The sequence below is a fragment of the Sorghum bicolor genome, chromosome 8, assembly GCF_000003195.3.
Source record: "Sorghum bicolor cultivar BTx623 chromosome 8, Sorghum_bicolor_NCBIv3, whole genome shotgun sequence".
Lineage (NCBI taxonomy): Eukaryota > Viridiplantae > Streptophyta > Magnoliopsida > Poales > Poaceae > Sorghum > Sorghum bicolor.
The window spans coordinates 52,039,692-52,051,923 of NC_012877.2; the positions used below are offsets into that span (position 1 = coordinate 52,039,692).

The 12,232-nt window shown below is 42.4% G+C and overlaps 1 protein-coding gene across 2 annotated transcripts; it reads left to right on the forward strand.

Annotated features, from left to right (window-relative positions):
* LOC8067217 (protein STABILIZED1) lies at nt 6,559-11,885 on the forward strand. 2 transcript variants are annotated; one of them, XM_021446029.1, is made up of 2 exons: nt 6,559-9,624; nt 11,266-11,885. In XM_021446029.1, the coding sequence occupies exon 1, from the start codon at nt 6,715-6,717 to the stop codon at nt 9,604-9,606; it is 2,892 nt and encodes a 963-aa protein (XP_021301704.1). In that variant the 5' UTR covers nt 6,559-6,714; the 3' UTR covers nt 9,607-9,624; nt 11,266-11,885. The 2 variants fall into 2 exon arrangements, 1 of the variants encoding a protein (XP_021301704.1); XR_002446792.1 differs by having other exon boundaries at nt 6,560-9,683.

Below are 12,232 nucleotides of genomic sequence, written 5' to 3' on the forward strand. Positions count from 1 at the left end.
AATATTTTTTGAACTGGAAAATGGACCAATGAAGTCCCCATACATATTAGTGTGGCTGTAATACTCCTCGAATATCTTAATTGCTAGTGATGCCAACTCAGGATGGTCTTGAGGATATGTGCTTCCGAACACAAGCACCTTGAAGAAGTACCAACATGCTTCTCGAGACAAAAAGTTCAACCTTAGAGCCTGTGTAGTTCCAAAATTCATTAGTTTCTCTGATCTTCCGGTGATCATAATTTTGCTTCCACTAGGAAGGAAACTTCGAGCAGCGGCGAACAGCCTCCTCCACACTGCATCATCGATATCATCATCCCCATCTAGCTCGACTATAACAAGTACTTTTTCTTCATTTAGAGTGTCGTTTTTATGCTTGATTATGCCTCCATCTTTGAAGGTTGATAGTTTCTTTGTTCTGAGCTTATTATGTCCGCTGAAAAAGACAATCTGAGAGAAGTGATCACGCACCCTCATGTCGTAGCAAACATGCTCAACAAATGTGGTCTTTCCAACTTTGCCTTGGCCAATGATTGGCAGCACACCCAGATTGCATTCACCAGGAGGCTCCCTCTGCAACAAGAAATGGACGGTCCGCTCCATTTCGGCATGGCGACCAAACATGCATTTCTCAAGTAGCAGGTGCATGCTATAAGGTTGACGACACATTCGAGGGTAGCCTTTCAGAAAAGCTACAAACTCATGCATGTCAGCCACCACGTTCAGTACGCTATCAAGCATCAGCTTCAACTCCTTTGATGGTAGCCTAGCAGAGGGAGGAGAATGCTTGCCTGGATTGCCGGATGCAGACGACATGGCTAGAGAAATACGGTTGGGATGATGATGATGATGATGATGATGATGATGATGATGATGATGATGATGATGATGGTGTTTCACCTTTCGGCGGCCGTCGTCTCGGCGATTGAGGTACCGGAATTTGTCAAGCAGGTAATAGCCTTTGTGCATCTCTTGTCTCAGCGAGTGGAGCTGGCAAAGCATTGCTCCATTGGTGATGAACCTCCCCTCGGCCTCCTCGACGATGACGGCGACCCGGAGTAGAGCACGCTCTAGCCGCTGCAAGCTCTCCTCTTCGGATAGCCCGGCGGATGTTGCCCAATATTTGCTGATGAGGAAGGATAGGCATCTTGCAGCAAGTTCGCCTAAAGCGGCAGAAAATATCGCCTCCATCTTTAATTTGGCACCTTGGCTCTCACAAGTTACAAGAGGAGACTAGATTTTTTTTTTGAACGCAATGGCAGGAAGAAGACTAGATATATATAGTGCAAGTTCGCTGGATGGAAGAATGGATGGGAATCAGAAGCGGACTAGATATATTTCATCTTCCTAATGTCGTTAGCTAATATAAATAACTGCAGAAAGGAGTGGGTCTCGGACCTGTTCCAACTTCCAACATGATCATGGGAGAAAAGGTGCAGAAAACCGGGTCATAAAATTAATAAAATCTGACCATACCATGCACAAACCATGACTTAGTTCACGGAAGAACAACAGCAGGTCCACAACCTACCAAAAATCAACCAATAAATCATGCGCCGCCATACCTCATCAAGACACAGCTCTGACCAACGGATCGGAAACAGACAATGGGTGTCACAAAGTCGTTGTTTCTGTTGCACACTGATATTTTAGTTACGTCCAGATATTCAACGCATGCCATGCATGCATATGATTGTTTCTGTTTACCTTGGCTAGCAAATATATCATGAATGGCACCTGTTTGACTTGCTTATTTACTTAGAATGGGTAAGAGTGTAACATGAAGCTAAATGACATAGTTTGATTATATTCTTGTATGAGAAAGTAGGCCATGGAATATAGGAATGTGACAACTGTGCCATGCAAATTAAAGTCAAAATGCTGCACGTTCAAATTATTGCTAGGATATGAAAGAAAGGGAAAAAAAAGTTAAAATAATTTCAAGGCTTCGCGGACTGGAACATTGAATTGGATCCTGCTTGAGGTTCTTGACATTTTTCCTTCATGTTTTAGGCCTGCCAACGTTGACCACGCACAGGGACACATGAAAATCATTATTCCCAAAATCGTAGATGTTCATGTACTCTCTTGTCTATCAATATTTAATCACTTCTGGTGTTTAAGTCTGGAAGATCAAGTAGAGATATGCCTTCATCTACTCCATGTATCATGTATGTCTTGTGTCTTCTGTCTCATGGCTTCTGATGCATAGTGATCGACATGGTTTTTGGGACGGTGGTAAAATTCTAAAGGGTGAAGGTCAAGCAAGGCTCGTGACGATATGATGTAAAAAAGGGGCTCATGACGATATGGACTAAGGATAATAAGGGGCGGGTGAGGAGGCTTGGGGTAAAGAGCAAGAGAAAATGGAGCAAAGATGAAGATAGTGTTTGACAAGTTGAGGAGAATGGCAATGGCATCAGGGCCTTGGTAGAGGTCAAGCACACATGATGTCGATTTAAGTCAAGGAGGATGGTGAAGACATCAGTTTCTTAGCGGAGGTCGGCCACAAGTTTTGACATCGGTGAGCCATGGTTTTGTAGGGTGAGCAAGAGAGTTTGTTGCGTCCTTAAAACCATAGATGGTTTGGTAGTTTTTAGCCTTAAAAAGTGGAATGATGAGTCGAAGAATGTGTGGCATCATCGTGAAGTTTGGTTGAGGTGAAGGCATCATAGTTGTAACATGTACTACAAAAAATTGGATAGTTTTACCTTAAGTGTTATTTAGGTTGAGTGCTCCAGTAAGAATATTTTAAGAAATAATTCGTCCCTATATATAATTGCTGGGAGATGCCGACCCAAAGGAACCCCCCATCACTCTTCGTCACAAACTATGTTTACACTGGGAGACTTGATGGAACATATTCTGATAGGCATCTTCGAAGGGGCACTAGCACTATTTGCAGAACCTGAACTCTATTCAGAATAAATGAAGAAGTCAAGGCGAAGTCTCCTTTGGTGTCCCATGCAAAGGAGGGGTGTCAGGGCGAAGATGTCTTCGTGGCCACCAATAAAATGTTTTCTTGGGCCTTGTTTACTTCTAAATTTTTTTGTAAAATAGAAATAGTAGCACTTTCGTGTGTATTTTTGATAAATATTGTTCAATTATGGACTAACTAAGCTTAAAAAATTCGTCTCGCCAATTCCGACCAAACTGTGCAATTAGTTTTTATTTTCATCTATATTTAATACTCCATGCATAGGTCTAAAGATTCGATGTGACGAAGAATTTGAAAAATTTTTGTAAAATTTTTGGCGAACTAAACAAGGCCTTGAAGACATTACACTTTGGAAACATTAATGAAGACTCATGAAGACTCAAGGTCTCGCTCACGAGGGCGCCCCACCAAAGTAGTGGAAGAAGCTAAGGCCTCGTTTAGTTCCAAAATATTTTGCAAAATGTGAATAGTACTAATTTCGTTTGTATTTGACAAATATTGTCTAATCATGGACTAACTAGACTCAAAAGATTCGTCTCGTCAATTTCGACAAAACTGTGTAATTAGTTTTTATTTTCGTCTATATTTAATACTCCATGCATACGTCTAAAGATTCGATGTGACGAGGAATCTAAAAAGTTTTGTAAAATTTTTTGGGAACTAAAGTTCTGAAAAATTTTTTGGATTTCGGCACTGTAGCATTTTTGTTTTTATTTGACAAATATTATCCAATCATAGACTAACTAGGTTCAAAAGATTTATCTCGTAATTTACAGACAAACTGTGTAATTAGTTTTTATTTTTGTCTATATCTAATGCTTCATGCATGTGTTCCAAAATTTGATGTGACGAGAAATTTTAAAAAGTTTTTGGTTTTCGGGGTGAACTAAACAAGACCTAATTTTGACTTGGCCTTGTAGGTTTTGGCAATGTAAGGACTTTTAAACCTAGCTGTAGTGGGATATTTGAGGATCTATCTCGAGGGTTAAGAGTAAAAAGAATTGCATGTTATAAATACGGTTTAGGGTTTAGGAATATTTTAACCCTTGCTACTTTTTATTAATATCCACAAGTAAAAGAATAATTCGTAGGTTTCATTTGATGCTCTTAAAAGGAAAACTGACCAACAATAGCCTACTAACTTGGCTTGCTTGAAAGAATTGGGAAGAACATGGAGATAATTATAAGAAAGAAATACCAATAATTGTAAGAACGAATATGGTGGACGGAGAAGCAAAGGAACCACCTATTCTTTGTGCGATAGTAATGGATGATGCTCTGTGTCCTTATTCTTTGTGCGATATTAAGTGCCAACAAACAGATAGTATACCAAAAAAAAGTGCTTATTTACTTCAGAATGTTGCAGGCAAAAAAAATGTCAAGTAAGATCCTAATAAATAGATTGTTATCATCATGTTTATCTATTTGGCTTTACCAAGTACTCTCTTCATCCCAAATTATAAATCATTCTAAAAATCTTGAAGACTCAAAGCATCTCAGATTTGAATTTTTTTCTAAGATTCTTAGAATGACTTACAATTTGAGATGGAGAGAGTAGCATGTTACAAGCAGGGAAGCAATAGAACAGAATTTTGGCTTACAAATTGTGCTTTCTCACTGGTTGCTTTGATGTGCCATTCTCCTGCCATTCTTTCTTTTCCTTTCCATAATTCTACACAAAAAAGTGAGATAAATTGATAGAAAAAATACAGAATAAATGATGCAGATTTCTAGCAATTCAAGATTTTTCTCCCTCTCTCATCACTACGGGAGACAGACGCTTTGCCGAGTGTCTCTGGCACTCGGCAAAGGCCTAAATACACTCGGCAAAGCCTTTGCCGAGTGCCACACTCGGCAAAGAGCACACGGCAAAATTCTGGCCGGCAAAGGGGTATTTGCTGAGTGTTTTTTATCGGGCACTCAGCAAAGGCTTTACCGAGTGCCGACACTCGGCAAAGATAAAAATAAAAAAAATCTGAAAAAATAGAAAAAAATAGGGAAAGGGCTGCCATCAGCTAGCACCCGTCGTAGCACCCTCCACCTTTCAAAATTTGCAACCATAGCACCCTCTACCTTTCAAAATTCACAAACACGCCAACCTACGACCTCGAGCTCACAGAGCTCACTCCTTCACCACTGCACTACACCATTAGTTATGATTATATTACGTTTTGGTTCTTCATATATCATACTAAATCACATAAAAATTGATATTTGAGCCTCTATACGATTTCAAATCAAAAAGTTGTCAACTATAAAGTTTCATAACTTTTTGAGATCTATAATTTTCATTTAGAAAGTTTCTCCATTCGAGGTTGTTTACGAAATTTGAATTTCAAATTTAAGAAATTTAAACATAGTTTTTGCATGACAACATGATTTCAAATCAAAAAGTTATCAGCTACAAAGTTTCATAACTTTTCGAGACTTACAAAGTTTATTTAGTCAGTTTTTTCATCCGAGGTAATTTCAGAAAATCAAATTTAAAAAATTTCAAATAAAGACGCAGATTTGAATGACAAGATAAACTTAAATGAAAAAATTGTCAACTATAAAATTTCATAACTTGTCAAAATCTATAAAGTTTATTTTGGTTGTTTGATCATTTGCTCATCTGACACGGTAATTCTAATATTTTTCATAAATCTTATATATCTCTAGGAACTATAAGAGAGAGATGTAAAATTTGTGAACAAATTTATTTTCACTTTACCAAATGAAGAAATGGCCAAAATAAAGATTATAGATCTTGAGAAGTTATACAACTTTGTAGTTCAAAACTTTTTTATTTGAATTTGTTTAGGGCTTCAAATTTTAATTTAAATTTTTCTTTACCGAGTGTTTTTTTGCACTCGACAAAGAGGGTTCTTTGCCGAGTGTCAAAAAAAACACTTGGCAAAAAAAGGTCTTTGCCGAGTGTTTTGTTTACACTTGACAAAGAACCCTCTTTACCGAGTGTTTTTTTTTGTCGAGCGTTTTTTCTTTAGCACTTGGCAAAGAAGCTCTTTGTCGAGTGCCCGAAAAAAACACTCGGCAAACCGCTAGACACTTGGCAAAGAGCCAGATTCCGGTAGTGCATCACGCAGATATGAGCAGTTATGTTCGGTTTTCTAGTTTAGGCCTTGTTTAGTTGCCAAAATGAAAAAAATTAAGACACTATAGCACTTTCGTTGTGGCAAATATTATCTAATCATAGACTAACTAGGCTCAAAAGATTCATCTCGCGATTTACAGATAAACTGTGTAATTAGTTTTTTGTTTTCGTCTATATTTAATGCTTCATGCATGTGCCATAAGATTCGATGTAACGGGGAATTTTAAAAACTTTTTGGTTTTTGGAGTGAACTAAACAAGGCCTCAGGAAAAAGCTGATTTTTCCAATAGTTGAGAGAGAGAGTCAAAGTAGACTTTTAGAAAAAAAAAATGTTTGCAAACATCCAAAATATGAAAGTTTGCAATGCATCTTTTTTTTTCTGAAACATTGTGGGCCCTTTAGGAAATTACCAGGTGAACAGGATAGGTACACATGGGCTCGGCCCATAACACACACAACTTTTCTAGTCCAGGCCCAGCCACACATCTGACGGGAACGGCACCGCCTCCCTCAATCAATCCCGAAATCCCTCACGACTCTGACGCAAATCGAATCGGCAAATTCGTTCCCCAACCGAGCAACGTCCCAGACTCGCCTGCCTTCCCTCCCCGGCTCGTCGCCGCCGCCGCCGCCGCCACACGCACCTCGTCCCTCATCCTCCCCCACCTGCCCGTTCATCAGCGCCATGTCCGGCACCACGCCGACCCCTACACCCACACCGCCGACGCCGCTCCCGCCGCCGCCGGCGGCCGCTCGCCCGGCGCGGTACGACTTCCTCAACTCCAAGCCGCCGCCCAACTACGTCGCGGGGCTCGGCCGTGGCGCGACCGGCTTCACCACCCGCTCGGATATCGGGCCGGCGCGCGCCGCGCCCGACCTCCCCGACCGCTCCACCTCCGCCGCCGGCGCCGCCGCAGCGGGCCCCGCCGTCGGCCGCGGACGCGGGAAGCCGCCCGGCGAGGATGAAGGCGACGACGACGGCGGCGACGAGGAGAAGGGCTACGACGAGAACCAGAAGTTCGACGAGTTCGAGGGCAACGACGCTGGCCTCTTCTCCAACGCCGACTACGACGACGACGACCGCGAGGCGGACGCCGTGTGGGAGAGCATCGACCAGCGGATGGACTCGCGCCGCAAGGACCGCCGCGAGGCGCGCCTCAAGCAGGAGATCGAGAAGTACCGCGCGTCCAACCCTAAGATCACCGAGCAGTTCGCTGATCTCAAGAGGAAGCTGGCCGATCTGTCCGCGCAGGAGTGGGAGAGCATACCGGAGATTGGGGACTACTCGCTGCGCAACAAGAAGAAGCGGTTCGAGAGCTTCGTGCCCGTGCCGGACACCCTGCTTGAGAAGGCCCGGCAGGAGCAGGAGCATGTCACGGCGCTTGACCCTAAGAGCCGTGCCGCTGGTGGCACAGAGACGCCATGGGCGCAGACTCCTGTTACCGATCTCACAGCTGTGGGTGAGGGTCGTGGCACTGTGCTCTCGCTCAAGTTGGATAGGCTGTCAGATTCAGTTTCTGGGCTTACTGTAGTTGATCCCAAAGGGTATTTGACAGACCTGAAAAGTATGAAGATTACTAGTGACGCTGAGATCTCTGATATCAAGAAGGCGAGACTGTTGCTCAAGTCGGTGACGCAGACAAACCCTAAGCACCCACCTGGTTGGATTGCTGCTGCTAGGCTCGAAGAGATTGCTGGCAAGCTTCAGGTTGCTCGGCAGCTCATCCAGCGTGGATGTGAGGAGTGCCCCAAGAACGAAGATGTTTGGCTTGAGGCGTGCCGTCTGGCCAGTCCAGATGAGGCAAAGGCTGTAATTGCCCGTGGTGTGATGTCAATTCCAAATTCTGTGAAGCTATGGTTGCAGGCAGCAAAATTGGAGAGTAGTGATCTGAATAAGAGCAGGGTTTTGAGGAAAGGACTGGAGCACATTCCTGATTCAGTCCGGCTATGGAAGGCTGTAGTTGAGCTTGCAAATGAGGAGGATGCAAGGCTGTTGCTCCACCGGGCTGTGGAGTGTTGCCCGTTGCATGTTGAGCTTTGGCTTGCCCTTGCGAGGCTGGAGACCTATGACCAAGCAAGGAAAGTACTTAACAAGGCAAGGGAGAAGCTCCCCAAGGAGCCTGCCATTTGGATTACAGCTGCAAAGCTAGAGGAGGCTAATGGGAATGCACAATCAGTTAACAAGGTGATTGAGAGAGGTATCAGATCTCTACAGAGAGAAGGAATGGATATTGATAGAGAAGCATGGCTGAAGGAAGCTGAAGCCGCGGAGCGTGCTGGATCTGTTTTGACTTGCCAGGCTATTGTGAAGAACACTATAGGCATTGCTGTTGATGATGAGGATCGGAAGCGTACATGGGTTGCTGATGCTGAGGAATGCAAGAAGCGCGGTTCAATTGAAACAGCACGTGCCATCTATGCACATGCACTTACTGTGTTCCTTACTAAGAAGAGTATTTGGCTGAAAGCAGCTCAGCTTGAGAAGAGCCACGGGACTAAGGAGTCACTTGATGCGCTCCTCAAAAAGGCTGTTAATTACAATCCACGAGCTGAAGTATTATGGCTTATGGCTGCAAAGGAGAAATGGTTGGCTGGGGACGTGCCTGCTGCTCGTGCCATTCTTCAGGAAGCTTATGCTGCTATCCCCAATTCAGAGGAGATCTGGCTGGCTGCATTCAAGCTTGAGTTTGAGAACAATGAGCCAGAGAGAGCAAGAATGCTCTTGGCCAAGGCCAGAGAAAGAGGAGGGACAGAGAGGGTTTGGATGAAATCTGCCATCGTTGAGAGGGAATTGGGGAATGTTGGTGAGGAAAGGAGATTGTTGGAGGAAGGTTTGAAGCTATTCCCTTCATTCTTCAAATTATGGTTAATGCTTGGACAGATGGAGGACCGACTTGGTAATGGAGCGAAGGCCAAGGAGGTTTTTGAGAATGGCCTGAAGCACTGCCCCAGTTGTATCCCTCTTTGGCTCTCCCTAGCTGGCCTAGAGGAGAAGGTTAGTGGCTTGAGTAAATCACGTGCTGTCCTCACAATGGCTAGAAAGAAGAACCCTGCTACACCTGAACTCTGGCTTGCGGCAATTCGAGCTGAATCGAGGAATGGGAACAAAAAGGAAGCTGATGCTCTACTGGCCAAGGCATTACAAGAGTGTCCAACGAGTGGTATTTTGTGGGCTGAAGCTATTGAGATGGCGCCCCGCCCACAGCGTAAAGGAAAGAGTACAGATGCTATTAAGCGAAGTGATCATGATCCACATGTCATTGCAACTGTGGCCAAACTTTTCTGGCTTGACAGGAAGGTTGATAAAGCTAGGAGTTGGTTGAACAGGGCTGTTACTCTTGCTCCTGATATTGGTGACTTTTGGGCATTGTACTACAAATTTGAACTTCAGCATGGAACTGTGGACACACAAAAGGATGTTCTGAAAAGATGTGTTGCAGCAGAACCAAAGCATGGTGAAAAATGGCAAGAAGTATCCAAGGCTGTTGAAAACTCACACCTGCCTGTTGAGGCTCTTCTAAAGAAAGCTGTTGTGGGGCTTCATGTAGAAGAAAATCTCAATCCGGCAGGCGCCTAGACTCACTCTTTTTATAAGGTGTTTGGTGAACATGTTTTGTACTACTATCCTTAAATTTCTGTTTGCTTCAATATGAGGTACTTTACCTTTTAATATTAATATTTCATCTTTATTGTTGAGTTAATATTTGATCATCAGTACTTGAACTTGCATGGCAGCCATGATTTGTTCTACTCTTTTCTGTGTTTATTCTTCTCAATGGGTAATAAGAAAATTGTAATTTAGGCTAGCTTTTCTCCCTTTTTTTAAAAAGAAATAATTTTTCCTGTTGCACTTTTGTATACATTCAATACCATCTACCCTTGCTACAGATTGCCACTAAACTTATGCTTAATATAGTTTACTGGCAATTCTTTCTTTTCTGTAAATTGTTCTACTGAACTTATAACAGTAAGTGGAAGAATTGTTGAAGGTTTGCTAATAGACTTGGACACTGGCTTGCAGTTTACTCTGTGACTCTGCATCTTGAAATCTGTTGTTGATTCTTGCTTCCCCCCCCCCCCCCCCCCTCCATTTCACTAAAAGAATGGTACATAGACTCTTTCCCATGAGCTGTTGTGTAGGTGATATGGCATGACCAAAATCTTTTTTAGAAAGAAATAATAGCTGTTTCTGATATCTGTGTAATATGAAACTATCTGAGTTCTGAGAATTGAACAGAAACTTGCATGCTCTGCTTCAACCAAACTCATACAGTCGTATTAAACTACTGTTTAGTTCAAGTTTCAGATATTTTAAATAAATAATCTGGAATGTTTGCTCAACAGTATTTGATAATATGGCAATATGCATTACCAAAGGTTGGAAAGTTGCCGAGGAGAACATTACTTTTTGGGTTGGTTAATCTTGTCCCTGTAGTCTGTAGTTGAACTATGCTTTCGGATGAATGGTGATGGTCTGATGGAATCTTGGATGGTTTGTTTCTGATCCTGTGTTGCTCTGAATCACAGACCAAAGCCTCTGATATACTGATATGTTGTGGTGGTCCGGTGGAGAAGTTTTTGGCTCTGCTTGTGATTATATTGTTGCCTGATGATCAGTTGATGCTCTTTGATCTGTACTAGTTTAATTAAATTTTTATGTATACAGTTGGTCATGGTCTAATTTTCCTTTATATTGCTTATATAGGACTGCTATTTCTTATCCAAAACTACCTGGAAAGTGGAAACCTGTAGAAACCTATGTAATATGTTTCACTATTTTCTGAAAGTATGTCAATATGCCATCTTTCATGTTCACCTAAAATTTAGAAGTGAAGCAAAATGGATTTTCGAGGCAGCGACGAACCCTTTATTTGTCTTTTCCTTGTTAAAGGCCACTCCACTTCTTGATGTATTACTTGATCCCTACAACCCTTTTCTGTGCTGATTTCATGGTGTCTGGGAAACCATGTGCTAGTTCAAATTATAACACTAGGCTGTGAGAGGCTTAATTTTATCTGTCCCTGGATTGATGAACTAGTAAAAGCAGTCTCATACATTTGTGCACTTTTGTTTGATATATATTATGGCGATTCTGAAACCATTAGTTATCTGTATTATATTATTTGGAATGCAAATGATAAGCTATAGCGATACATGCTGCCTACAATACAAAATAGAGATTTTGAATAATTGCTCTCAACTGAACTGATATATATGGTGGTGGATGTGTTGGCAGGAGATCCAGCCAGGCATGTTCTCAAGGTGCATGCAAGAGTGCAGTGGTTGATTTTCGAGATTACAAACCAGCAGAAGCCACGAACATAAGTTTTTTGTTTTGCTTTTCAGATTTTTCTGGCTTTTAAGCATTTATTTAACTGATGAAGTATGTGTGATGGATTGTAATTTTGTACTCGTCTAGAGAAGCAAGCTTTTCAGGGTTGTACTCGTGGACGCACGGTGCTTTCGTGGCGCCACGCGGGCTGCCACCTACCTAGCCTGGAAAGGCAAACGGCGCTCATGCTGGCTGCCGTGCCCTGCCTGCTAGAGTGCTAGCTCTCTAGCGGTCTGTGGAGATGCGGGAGCAGAATGGCCCACCGCTGGTGCTAATGTGTTGGGGACCTTAAAATGGATCGAACAATTAACATTTTATTAAGAAAGCCAAATTGTATCGTAGTGAAGCTTCCTCTTGCCTATGGTATTAATTATTGTGGTGTTTTCCTTGTTTTTGTTTGTTAGAAAATGACACACTGTTTCTTGTTGCAAGTGTTTCATCATGGCTTTGCATAGCAAAGCCTTTCTCAACCAATTTTCCAATCTGAAGGTGAAAGGTGTGCAGGCGGTGACTTTGTTGGGCAATCGTAATGCAATGCAGTTTCAGAACATCAGAGAACTCAAGACATATATAATTGACGTCAGATATTGATGAAATTTGGAAGGCCCATGATTATCCTTAATCGTGCAGTGATACCTACAGAGCAACAGTCTTCTAAATTTACATGCTACAGATGGCTATGCGAAAATGAAGTTGAATTTGTCTTATTGCTCTCAATTGTTGGATGATCAATCTCTAATAGGACTTATTGCTCTCAATTGTTGTACACTTCAGAGTTATTATTTTATCAGAGCTCCATCTAGCTGCTGAAACTTTTCACCAGTCGATTCCACCGTGGCATGAGGTGTCCAACTGGCCTCTCCCATTACCC